We start from the raw sequence: 12,040 nt of genomic DNA on the forward strand, positions 1-12,040 counted from the left end.
GCAGCTCCTTAGTATAGACATTCTCAGTATATTCTGGTTCAAATAAATATGGCTCTGAAACATACTGGTCTTCCACAAAGTCAAACTATTAACCTATGGTCATTTTTGATCGCAAAGGCCGATGGCTACATGGCTAACTAGATCACTTCTTGATGAGCTGCAAATTGTTATTACTTTAATGGTTTACATTATTGGGATGTTATTTATTCTTTCACACCCTCTTTCATAAAATATTGAATTTCTCTGCTCCTACTTTGTAATTATATATGAATGGCAGGACTACACTCAACTTGTTAGAACATGTTAAAAGATAGTTTTTATATAGTTTTCAGCTTGTTATCTTGGAAATGTTTCCACTTCCAGGATGTTCAGCATGTAATTAATCATGTTATAAATGTAGCAACACCATTTTTGATCTTATGTGTAGCTTTGTGTGTGACTGTAAGCCAAATATCTGGCTGCCACTGTGTTTAGGCCTGCATTGATTTGTGTTATTGTGTTATTGCTGTATACAGTCTGGAAGTTTCTGGTGCTTTGACCTAAATAATTCACTGTCAGTCTTCAGCTCACTGAAGTACACGCATGTGTATGATAGATCACCGTGTATGTGGACTTTCACCGAAAGTCACAGTATAATTCACCATGGCTGGCCACTCCCTAATGTTGTGTTTGGTGGGCAGTGAGTTGGGAAAAGTCCAAAGCAGGAGGGTTTTGTTGTGACAACATATTATGCCACGGTTTCGGTTTTTCCCTCATTCTTAGAGGAATCATCTGTCAGAGAACCATCCAGAGTATAGAGAGAAGAAGAGCAAGTACAGAAAGTTCTGGTCTGTCCTTGTGTGCGTATCGCATTTAGCCAGGTAAGTCACAAGAAATTGTCCCTAAATTAAATATAAACTGTCTCTAAATTAAATCAAGAAATGGTTGTTGACAGTCCTGCCCAAGAGTGCAGATAATAATCTCAATTTGTTGAACAAATGAATGTTTAGCATATATGGCAGTGTAAAGTTAAAAGTATGTTGATACAACTAAATCTGGGGTCAGAATGGTGTAACTGATATTTAGAGGCCAAGCACGAAGGTGTGTCAGCACCCTCTTGTTATTGTAGGCCTTCTTTCTTATTCTTTTTTCTGCAATGGGGGTCTATGGCAGCCCACTGATTGGTCAATTTTTACAAAAATTAGCACATCGATAGAGTGCAAGAAATGCAAGTACACATTTTGAGGTTAATACAGCAACCGCTCTAACACCACCATCAGTCCAAAGTTCAACTTAGTTTTTTAGTCTTCATAAAAAGAAATGACTTAAAGCTGAGGTAGGCAACTTTGGAGAAATTAGCAAGAATTTGAAAGTACTCTACCCCCTCTCTCTCTCCCGTAACTCATGTGCGTGCATGAGAGCGGCAAACTTAATAAATTCTAAATCTTTTACACAAAACAGAACTCTGCCAGCTCAGTCTAGCTGAAACTAAAACATTCACGATCAAAAACAATTTTTGTCAGCATAGATTAGTCAGTACGGTTACAAAAACACATTGTTATAAGGACAATAATTCGGGCTTAGGTCGGGCTCTGTTGTGTTTTCTCTGAAAAAAGCACAGTGTTTTATGCTCCTCGGGCCGTGTACGTTCTGTCAATTGTTTTTTCTTTTTTAGCCCCGCGACAGCAGGAGCTCTATAGATAGCATTGTTGGTTGGTCGGTCGGTCGCTCTGTTCACCACTTTATGAGTCACGTGGCCCGCAGGGAGTTAGACTGCAGACTGTCAAGCAGGAGACCCGAGTTCGACTCCCGGCGGAGACGCTTCCACAAAATACGCCGTGGGACTGTTAGACTCTTAGTCTTGTTATATCTGAAGCAGGAAAACGAAAAAAACGGATCATGGTTTTGTTTTCCCGCTTTTTAGTTAGTGTGTTGTGTGTTTATTTCTGTCTTGGCGTGGATGATCTGATTAACAAGAAAACGAAAAAAAGGTCCAACAACAACAGGTGTTGTCAGCACAAATAAGAGTTGAAAGCAAGAGACGAAAACAAAAATACACATTGTTTCATGTTTTTAACACTAACTTAAAGACAGAAAAACAAAACCATGGTCCATTTTTTTGTTTTTCCGTTACAAAAAAGAACAAACAATTGGAGGAACGTACACAGCCCCTCCTCGCTTTCTGCTGAATCTCTGTGTTATACACAGGCTGGGCACACACACAGTCCCCCCTCCCTGTGTTTGTGTGTACATGTGTGAAGTAATTTGCTGGTTTGGGGCCCTTATGCTGTGTTTTATAGGCCTATACAGTGTAGTGGATTGTGTGCGTAAAAGCTATTGCTCCGCTCGCCAACAATATTGTTTTCTGTGACTGATTTCTGTTTGCTCGTAGTCAGTGGGTGCTGCTAGGTTGCAGCTTTAATTAAATTTGCTTTTTGTCTCCTCAGTCATCATGCTTATTTATTTCATTATCCTTCCCCTGACTGTTCACCATGTGTCAGGTATGGCATTAACCTACAGCACTTCATCATCTATCTCTACTGACTTCCCTGATACTGTCTCCTGCTTGTAATCACGAAAATGATGTGTTTTATACAAATACACATTGTAATAGAGGCATATTTTTAAGACTGAACTGACAAACACTAGTAATCCATGTGGACAGGGTGGTGACGCTAGGAAACCATGAATCAGAATCTGACCTTTTCTGTGCAGGTGCTGCGCCCAGAAGCTGCAAACAACTAAAAGATGAATTCAGTGTTAACACAGGTGAAGTGATGTGCACAACACAGTGCAACCTTAGTAATCACATGTTATTACATTGTTGTTGTTTTTGTGTTTGATCCGGTCAGCTGCATCTTGTTACCAGACATTTTCATGCCACAAAATACTGCACACTCCTCTGTGTCTTCACTCCTTTAGATGGGTTGCACTACCTGACCACTGCTCATGGCACGGTCTACCAGACTTTCTGTGACATGACCACTGCAGGCGGTGGCTGGACCCTGGTGGCGAGCGTACATGAGAACAACATGTATGGCAAATGTACACTGGGTGACCGCTGGTCCAGCCAGCAGGGTGACAACGTTAATCTGCCACACGGAGATGGGAACTGGGCCAACAGAAACATCTTTGGAACGGCAGAAAGTGCCACCTCTGATGACTTCAAGGTACAGTAGATGGTTTCTCACTAAATAATGTTGTGTTTTTCTGAATATTATTCCTCCTGGAGATCTCACTGCCGCAATGGATGAATTGAAGTTTAATATATCTCGCTAATAATTTACCTGTTTTATGACCTGATTCAAAGTGGGATTGTCTAGCCCTGAACATAGCAAATTAATTTTTTTTTTTTAGAAATTAAGGAATTATATTCATATTTTAACTGGGTCAATTCTCTCAGTTCATCTGCAGATATATTCTTCTGTAATTTAGTCTCAACAGTCTCTGTTTTCTCCTCCAATTGCAACAGCTGAGTAGAGTTTAACTTCTTTTTATATGAAGCATGCTGAATGATAATTCCCCTTAGCAAGGCCTTCAATGCCTCCCACGCAATACCAGCAGAGGGCGCTGATGGTAGATTGAGCTCCAAGTACATATTGGTTTGAGCTCTAAGTTCTCTTTAAACGCTAAATCTTGCAAGAGGGATGAATTGAATCTCCATCTATGTGATCGTCTTATTTCCTGACATGGTGAAATGTCTAAGGTGACACTAGCGTGATCTGAAATCAGAATATTCCCAATTCCACAGGACATTACAGCAGGAAGTAATATAATAATGTAAAATAAGAAACATATCAATTCTTGAATAAACTTGATGGGCATGAGAGTAAAAGGTATAATTCCTTTCTATTGGGTGTATTATCCTCCATACATCAGTCAGGCCTAGGGATTTGCATATTCCTTTTAATAATACTGAATTTAAAGGTTTACTGTGATTAGAGCTACCAGTACGATCCAATATATGATCTAGAACTATATTGAAATCTCCTCCTAGAATAACCAGGACGTCTCCAGTCCCAAGCAGTTTGCTTTCCAAATCTATAAAGAATGCTGGGTCATCCCCATTTGGCGCATATATGTTAGCCAGGATCACCGACTGTCCTTGAATGTCTGCCAGAACTATAATCATTCTACCTTCATCATCCTTTATCTCTTTTAAACTGTATATGTTTACTAATTAATATAGCAACCCCTTTACTTTTACTAGACCCTGTACTAAAGAACACATGTCCAATCCAGTCCCTACATAGTTTTCCAGATTCCTGTAGAGACAGATGTGTCTCTTGTAAAAAAATATTATGTCTTGTCTCTTTGTCTTAAGGTCATGAATCACTTTATTCCTTTTAATTGGGTTCCCTAAACCGTTCACATTCCAAGTGGAGTAATACAACTTCTTATAAGCCGCCATTACAACTATTATTTGTCATCTGAATGGGTGTGGGCCATAATTCTTGACTGAATTTCCACGGCTTTTGACATGACAGAGTAAAAGAAGAAAAAAAGGAGGGGGGTTGTACATAAACATAAGCTACGACATAACACAATACCTACAAACATAGGCTTACCATTTCCAATAAACCTTATAAGTCCATGACAGTAGACAAAGTGGCTCCCTGAGCCTGCCTCTAGGCAACACAGCAAATACCTGTTAATAGCCTTTAGGAGAAGACATTAGCCCCATCCATGAGAGGCCTACCCTAAGCAAATGAAATAACCAAAGTTAGACAAGAATCACTGTCCAGTTATTCATCATAAATGTCCAGTCCATCTGAAACTGATCAGAGCTGAAACTGATTATTATAAGTAGGCTACATTGTCCGGTCTCTGTAATACTGATAACCACGTCCAAGTTGAAGAACAGTTCACTCACAGAATATTATCCTGGTATAAAATAGAAGATTGCAGACAGAGAAAAGGAAAATATTACATGAAAATCACCGTTGTCCGTAAGCTGTATACCTATAACTCAAACAGCCCTGTAAAGTAAAGTTAAATGAGTTATCTTGGGCCTTATACCAAACCTTTTCTTAATCTTTTCCCACTAACTTAAACAAACTGATTAACGTCTCTACAAAAACTCCATCACCTTCTCAGTCAAGGATGTTCCATCTTCAGGATAGAACAAGCTGGTTAAAGCCTCTGAATGTACTCCATCACCTTCTCAGGATTTTCGAAGACGCGGGATGTGTTGCCATCGGTGTTGATCTTCAGCAGTGCAGGGTAGAGCATGCTGAAACCCATCTTTCTTTCTCGCATGGCCTTCTTGCACTGGTTGAATGCCTCCCGACGCATCTGGGTCTCTCTTGAGTAGTCTGGGAAGATCATCACCTGCCTGCCTTCCCAAACCACGTTTCTTCTTTCTGGCCACCTCCAGAATGTTTTCCCGGTCACAAAATCGAAGAAAACATGCAGTAATAGTTCTGGGCTTCTCCCGGTTCATAGGTGTGGATTGGCAGCTGGCAGAAATCCTATGTGCCCAGTCCATTTCGAATCCTCCAAGTGGGGGGTCAATGTCCAGAGCTGATGGCAGGAAATCACTGAGAAATGCAATTGTGTTGCCCTTTTCTCTTCCTTCTGTTATGCCAACAAACCGAAGGTTATTGGGTCTAGATCTATCTTCTGCCATGGCCAATTTGTCATGTAGCTCCTGGAGGTCTGACTTGGTCGCAGCTGGGTTAGCACTCATCCAGTCGTGGGCGTCTTCCATGTGGCTAACTCTCTCTTCCACCTCACTCATCCGGGTTAAAATTGAGGATAGTTTCTCATAAACAGTGTGAGCGATTGCGGAAATTTCTTTTAGTTCAGCCATTTCATTGGAGATTTTTTCCAGCATATGGTGTATTTTAGTAAGCTCCGTTATTGGCACCGCGGGCGCGGCCTTCCAGTGTTCGAAGTTGAGGAGTCTGTGATGTCGTTGAACGCAGTTTTCTCAGCTCTTTAATATCAGGTGTACTCTTTGCCTGGTCTGATATCCTTTATGTTTTTGTATCAAAAACTATATAAATAGGCTTGTAATAAATGTAGTTTCAGGATATTTTGGCTATGTCACCCAGAGCAAACTTTTCAAGCAGCCATCTCCGTCCCGCGTCACGTGACAGGCCATGTCTCTTGTGATTTTATGATTTAATTTTGATTAACATAATTCATGAGAAAAAAAAATCAATGCATGAAGTGCAGTTGAAAGAAAAAATACACAGGGAAGGTTGCTTCACTTGCTCCATTTCTTTCCCAGAATCCTGGTTACTATGACTTAGCGGCAGAAGATATGTCAGTGTGGCATGTTCCCAACAACAGCCCATGGGATAACTGGACAAGCTTAGCCATCTTACGGTACCACACAGACAGCCGCTTCTTACCCACATATGGGGGAAACCTCTTCACACTCTTTTCAGTAAGATCTACTGTGCATCAATACATTCTCCACTTGTACATAACCTTAGATGAACTGTTGAGTTAACTTGGAAGCCTAGAGTGTTTTTTTTTGTTTCAAGGAGTGATCGGGGAGTAAATTTGAATTTCATTCAAAATAGACATTACTGCAAACATTTTTTTATATTATGACTTTTGATGTTGTTGGTTCGTTGCTTTGTTGTTACGATAGTAATGAAGTTGTATTCTGAAAAATGAAGTACCACAAAATATCAAGGAAAGCTTTTTAAAATCCCAAATTACAATGTTAAACCACAAGTGTTGGCTATATAGCAATCTTGAAACCCATCGTCTATCGGTCTGACGACAATTAGACTCTGGGGGCGACGGCCAATATTTCAGGGTTTCCGGTGTAGCCAGCGGACATCCGGGCCAAGACTTCCTCTTCCGTGCGTCGGTCATTGTTTACAGTCAGAACGTTTCTCCACACAATACACAAACATCGATAGTTTTTATAGGTGTTTTAGGTCCAGACGACATTTCGGCTAATCTCTATAAACAGATATCTGCATATGAGACGTCATCTCTCAACTCCAACTCTATTCTCGCGTCTAAAGTTGCTAATCGGACTGTAAACAATGACCGGCGCACAGAAGAGATGGAAGTCTTGGCCCAGATGTCCGCTGGCTACACCAGAAACCCCAAAATATTGGCTGTCGCCCCCAGAGTCTAATTGTCATCAGATCGATAGACAATGGGTGCCGAGATTGGCTATATGGTGGCTTTATCTCCTGGGAAATTTGAATAAAGAAGTGTTTGGATATTGTCAATTACATAATTTTGAGATAAAAAAAAAAGACTTTGAAGAATCCTTATTTCATTAACACATGTTGACATGGCAAGCATTTTGTACCTCATCAGTACTTGGCCTTGGTCTATGTTGTACTGATAACATTGCTGTCACATCGAGCTACAGTATTTCTATTCTTTTGAGCGGGCCTGAATGGAGCCAGTAGTAGAAGCTTTGTTTTCTGAATGTGTGATGGTTTTGTTATCGCTGATTGTCTGTTGATATGATTGTTAAGTTCCATTTGGTTTGGTCCCATTTATTTTACAGCAGCTTAGTAATACAGGTAGAAGGGCTACATTTAAACAGTTATTGGCATTATTATCAGTTTAATGCTTGGATGTGTATTTTTTATACAGCTCTCAATGCTTCACTGTGATTGCTGTAGGAAAATAGTACTAACATTTCTTTTTTTTCAATGTAAAGCGTTACCCAGTGAGATACAATGCAGGGTCTTGCCTTACCAACAATGGACCATCCTTCCCTATCATATATGATCATGGAAATACGGAGACCACAACAATGTTTTATGGACCCAATGCGAGAAGTAAGTGAATTTAAAATGATCATGTTGTGTGTAGCATATATGGGGTGTTTTTCTCTTCAGTTGTGAACTTGGTACAATATTGAAAAAATGTGTACTAATGCACAGTAGTAAGTGCAGGTTTCTGTGGTCATGTGATCTGCCCAGTGAAAGCTTGTTGCATCTAGCTTCAAGCATCTTTATGTAAACACATACAGGCCCTAGACTGAATCTGAAAAGTATTTTTTGTGCTTCTCCTACAGGTCAGTTTACCCCAGGCTACATCACCTTAAGAGCTATCAACACTGAGGGTACTGCCACTGCCATCTGCTCTGGGACCAAACCGACAGGATGCCATATTGAACATGTGAGAGTCAATTTATGTGACTACTTTGTTGCAGTAGGTCACTAATGCCAGAAATTACAACAAAGAAGTATGTCTTTGTGTGCATGCATGTTTGTGTGTGTGCGTGCGTGTGTGTGTGTGTGTGCGGGTGAGTGTCAGTGTGTACAGGATTAAACTCTACTTGTGAAGTCCAGAAATCCTCATAGCTATAATATGACTACTATGAATAGTTCACCCAAAAATGAAAATTCTGTCATTATCGCCTCACCCTCATGCCAGTTGAAACACAGGTGAAGTGAGGGTGAGTAGATGACAGAATTTTCATTTCAGTCAGGAACACTTTAGTCACAAGATAGTTATGATTGGCGGATATGGCCCTGCTGTAGCAGCTCCCTGCTTACCCAGCAAGCATGCTGAAGGTATAGCAGGGGCGCCATTCAAATCCCCCATGGAAGAATACAGAGCAGAGCCGGAGCAGCAACACTCAGCAGTGCTGATACTTAAGAGCCACCGTGGGCTCAACTGCATAGACTATAACAGGTGGAGGCTGGGGAGGTGGAGGTAAAGCTTTACCAAGCAGCAGAGTGTGCAGCAGTTGTGAAGCAGGAATCAGTGTAGGAGGAGGCCATTTAAATAGACCGCCTTGTTATGAGAATGGATTATGATTGGTGTGCGTGGTGATCAGCTGGTAGATGACTAGCAACGCGTGACGTCCGTGTCCTGCATGAACTAACGCGATGCTTCATTTCAGTCAGGAACACTTTAGTCACAAGATAAAACCATTAATTGCAACTAAAGGTAATACAGTTATGATTGGCGGATATGGCCCTGCTGTAGCAGCTCCCTGCTTACCCAGCAAGCATGCTGAAGGTATAGCAGGGGCGCCATGCAAATCCCCCAAACCACAGAACCATATGCCAAACATAACTGGTGCAGACGATTCTTAGTAAGTTACCAGCTGATCAATAATAGAAAGATCAATGTGTAGCAACAAGCTTGTTGCAGACCTCAAGCAGTGGCACCAGACGATGCTGTTGCTGACCTCTGCTAAGTTGTAAGTCAGAGTTACAGAGAAGAGATACAAGCATGCATCCTGAAAGAGGCCATCCTACAGTTATGTGAAATATCTATGTGTAGCAGCAAGCCTGCTGCAGACCTCAGAAATTCATTATATTAAAGAACAAGGATGCAAGATACACCTTGAAAGAGGACGTACTACGGTTATGTGAAATATCTATGTGAGCAGCAAGCCTGCTGCAGACCTCAGCTATCACCTACTGCTTCTTGGGAGGGATGCAGGCATGCATCCCGTGTGAGGTCATACTACCTAAATCAGAGCAGTGAAACCCAGTCAACCACCTTATGCAGCATCTCTTATGACATATGCAATTTATTGATGACAGCAATAGTATCAATTAGGCTATATGCACTCATGCTTTGAGCTGAGACAATATCAAGAGTCCAGTCGAATATAAGGGAGAGATTCTTTGAGGAGCGCAAAAATCCCCCAAAACAAAATTGCTTCTCACTAAAATGAGCTGCATTTAACTATTTCTGACTCATGTAAAGCAACAAGCAATTGTAGTACAACCTTACAATCCCAGCTAAGCAGCAGCATGTCAGCATTATGCTTAAATACACAGCAACACTGAATCGAAAATGGAGCTCAGCCAGCCAGCCATAATGATGCATGCTTGCACCATGATAAGAGCAAATATTCAATGCAAATAGCTTAGGTGAAGTGGAGCAATGGGAACTACAACTCCCAGCATCCTTATCGGCGTCATGACGTCATTGCTTGCGATGAAATTCCATGGGAAGGCCCTGGTCCGCGGTGGGGTCTAATGGCCGTTGAAGCTGGCAGAAAAGACCAGTTTCCAGGCTTGAAGCGGACATTCACGACCGAGTGAGAGCTGATATTATGACCGGCCGTCGGCTCGTAATCAGAGTTCGGACTATCGCTCCTTTGCGAGAGTCGCGGCGGGATGAGTCGCGCAAACGCCATTCTTTCCTGGACAATGCCTTCTTGAAGCGGTATTATAAGACTGTAGTTTGCGAGATAGGAGCTGCGACAGTGGGTTTGGAGGCCGATGGTGCTGCCTCTAGAGATTCTTCATCTGACGAAAATGAGACATCTTGAGCCCGAGAAATCAGCGCGACCAGCGGCAACTTGTAGCAGGTAGGAGCAGCAGCATGACCAGTAACAGCAGCAGTAGCATAAAGCTTTACCAAGCAGCAGAGTGTGCAGCAGTTGTGAAGCAGGAATCAGTGTAGGAGGAGGCCATTTAAATAGACCGCCTTGTTATGAGAATGGATTATGATTGGTGTGCGTGGTGATCAGCTGGTAGATGACTAGCAACGCGTGACGTCCGTGTCCTGCATGAACTAACGCGATGCTTCATTTATGGGTGAACTATTCCTTTAAGGTTAGACATGTAGGGGTTGAGGGTGAAGGTTAAACCAGAAGTAATGCTAGACAGAGGAATGTTGTCTCAAATATAACAACACAAGTCTGTGTATGTGTATGTGTATTTTCATAGTTCTGTATTGGTGGAGGAGGACACTTCCCTGAGGGTGTACCATTACAATGTGGAGACTTCACTTCCTTTGACTGGAATGGCTATGGGACCCACAGTGGATGGAGTGCATCCAGGCAAATTACTGAGGCAGCTGTGCTGCTCTTCTATCGCTGATGTTCCCTCATGTTCTTTGCATCTCTGAGCTGGGCCCAGCTACTCTGTATGGCCATGCAATATGGCCAGGTTTATATCTCTTAGCTTCTAAATTGGAATTACAATTTGAGACAACACTGATAGCGTCTATAATAGTAATAGTATCATATTAGCACTTAAGTGTGGCACTGTAGAGTGAACTGTGTAGGTTCAATTCAGTCATCCAGATAGCAAGATGTAAAAGAAAAAAAAAATCCACTTAACTTAAAATTGAGAGTTGAAGATGTTTTGCCACTCATCCTAGAAGCTTCAGCAGTTCTGCTGAGTGGTAGGGAATTTAACCTCTGTAGGTGTGAAGTCATGTGAGAGTCGTTAGTCACATGAATGGAGGTTTGATTGGGGAAACGTCTTCAACTCTTCAATTCAGTCTAGTGGATTTTGTTTATAGTTTTTTGTAGAGTGAACTAGTTGTTTGGGCTTACATTATCAACAATGTATGATTCTTTTTTGTCCTTCATACAATTTATTAAAATGTACTGTGGTTGTATTGATTTTCTCCTTTCAGAAGCCTGGTTATTTTAAATCTAAATTTTAATCTTTTTAAATTTAAATCTTTTCTCTTTTTATCTGATGACTGTAAATGTGTTGTTCAGCAGCAGGTTATGAACCTAATTAATAAGGCTATGCAAGAAAGTGAATGAAATTAACCAAGTCAGTCTGAGAATGAATCATAATTCTGCAGTAGTATGTGTAGACAGTGTTTCCTCCATCGGTAAGATAAGATAGCACTTTATTGATCCCCTTACAGTGCAAATACGGGGGTACGTAATATCTATGTGCAACATAGTCAAGAGTTTAAGTCATTAGTGCCAGTTAGGGTGGGGGGTGGGGGGGGCGGGTCATGGCTGACTAACTGACACAGAAGTCGCTGATGGTGTTGAATAGTCCAATGGCTGCAGGCATAAAGGAACGCCAGAGGCGCTCCGTCCTGCACCAGCTTATTCAGTTTGCTGGCTTCCCCTGCCTTGATGCCGCCTCCCCAGCACACCACAGCAGAGAAGAGTGCACTGGCTACTACAGACTGGTAGAACATCTGCAGCATCCTGTTGCACACATTGAACAACCTCCTCAGGAAGAACAGCCTGCTCTGTCCTTTCCTGTAGAGCCTCAGTGTTGTCCAACCAGTACAGTTTATTGTTGAGCTGCACTCCTAGGAACTGATAAGAGTTTGCCATCTCTACCTCCTCTCCCTGGATGGTGACAGGGGTTGTGGGCTTCCTGCTACTATGAATAAAATAAAA

General features: G+C 41.7%; 1 protein-coding gene across 2 annotated transcripts; it reads left to right on the top strand.

Annotated features, from left to right (window-relative positions):
- The first annotated feature begins 774 nt into the window (after positions 1–774).
- LOC139656258 (intelectin-like) lies at positions 775–11,505 on the top strand. Of its 2 annotated transcripts, XM_071533773.1 has the most exons (8): positions 775–860; positions 2,427–2,480; positions 2,695–2,748; positions 2,902–3,149; positions 6,215–6,373; positions 7,625–7,745; positions 7,985–8,088; positions 10,608–11,505. In XM_071533773.1, the coding sequence occupies exons 2-8, from the start codon at positions 2,432–2,434 to the stop codon at positions 10,758–10,760; spliced, it is 888 nt and encodes a 295-aa protein (XP_071389874.1). In that variant the 5' UTR covers positions 775–860; positions 2,427–2,431; the 3' UTR covers positions 10,761–11,505. The 2 variants fall into 2 exon arrangements, with proteins under 2 accessions (XP_071389874.1, XP_071389875.1); XM_071533774.1 differs by lacking the exon at positions 6,215–6,373.
- The last annotated feature ends 535 nt before the right edge of the window (positions 11,506–12,040 follow it).

The sequence above is a fragment of the Centroberyx affinis genome, unplaced genomic scaffold (assembly GCF_046629955.1).
Source record: "Centroberyx affinis isolate AG114_WGS23_722 - 3 ecotype Tasmania unplaced genomic scaffold, CSIRO-AGI_Caff_v1 ptg002428l_1, whole genome shotgun sequence".
NCBI classification, from domain to species: Eukaryota; Metazoa; Chordata; class Actinopteri; order Beryciformes; family Berycidae; genus Centroberyx; species Centroberyx affinis.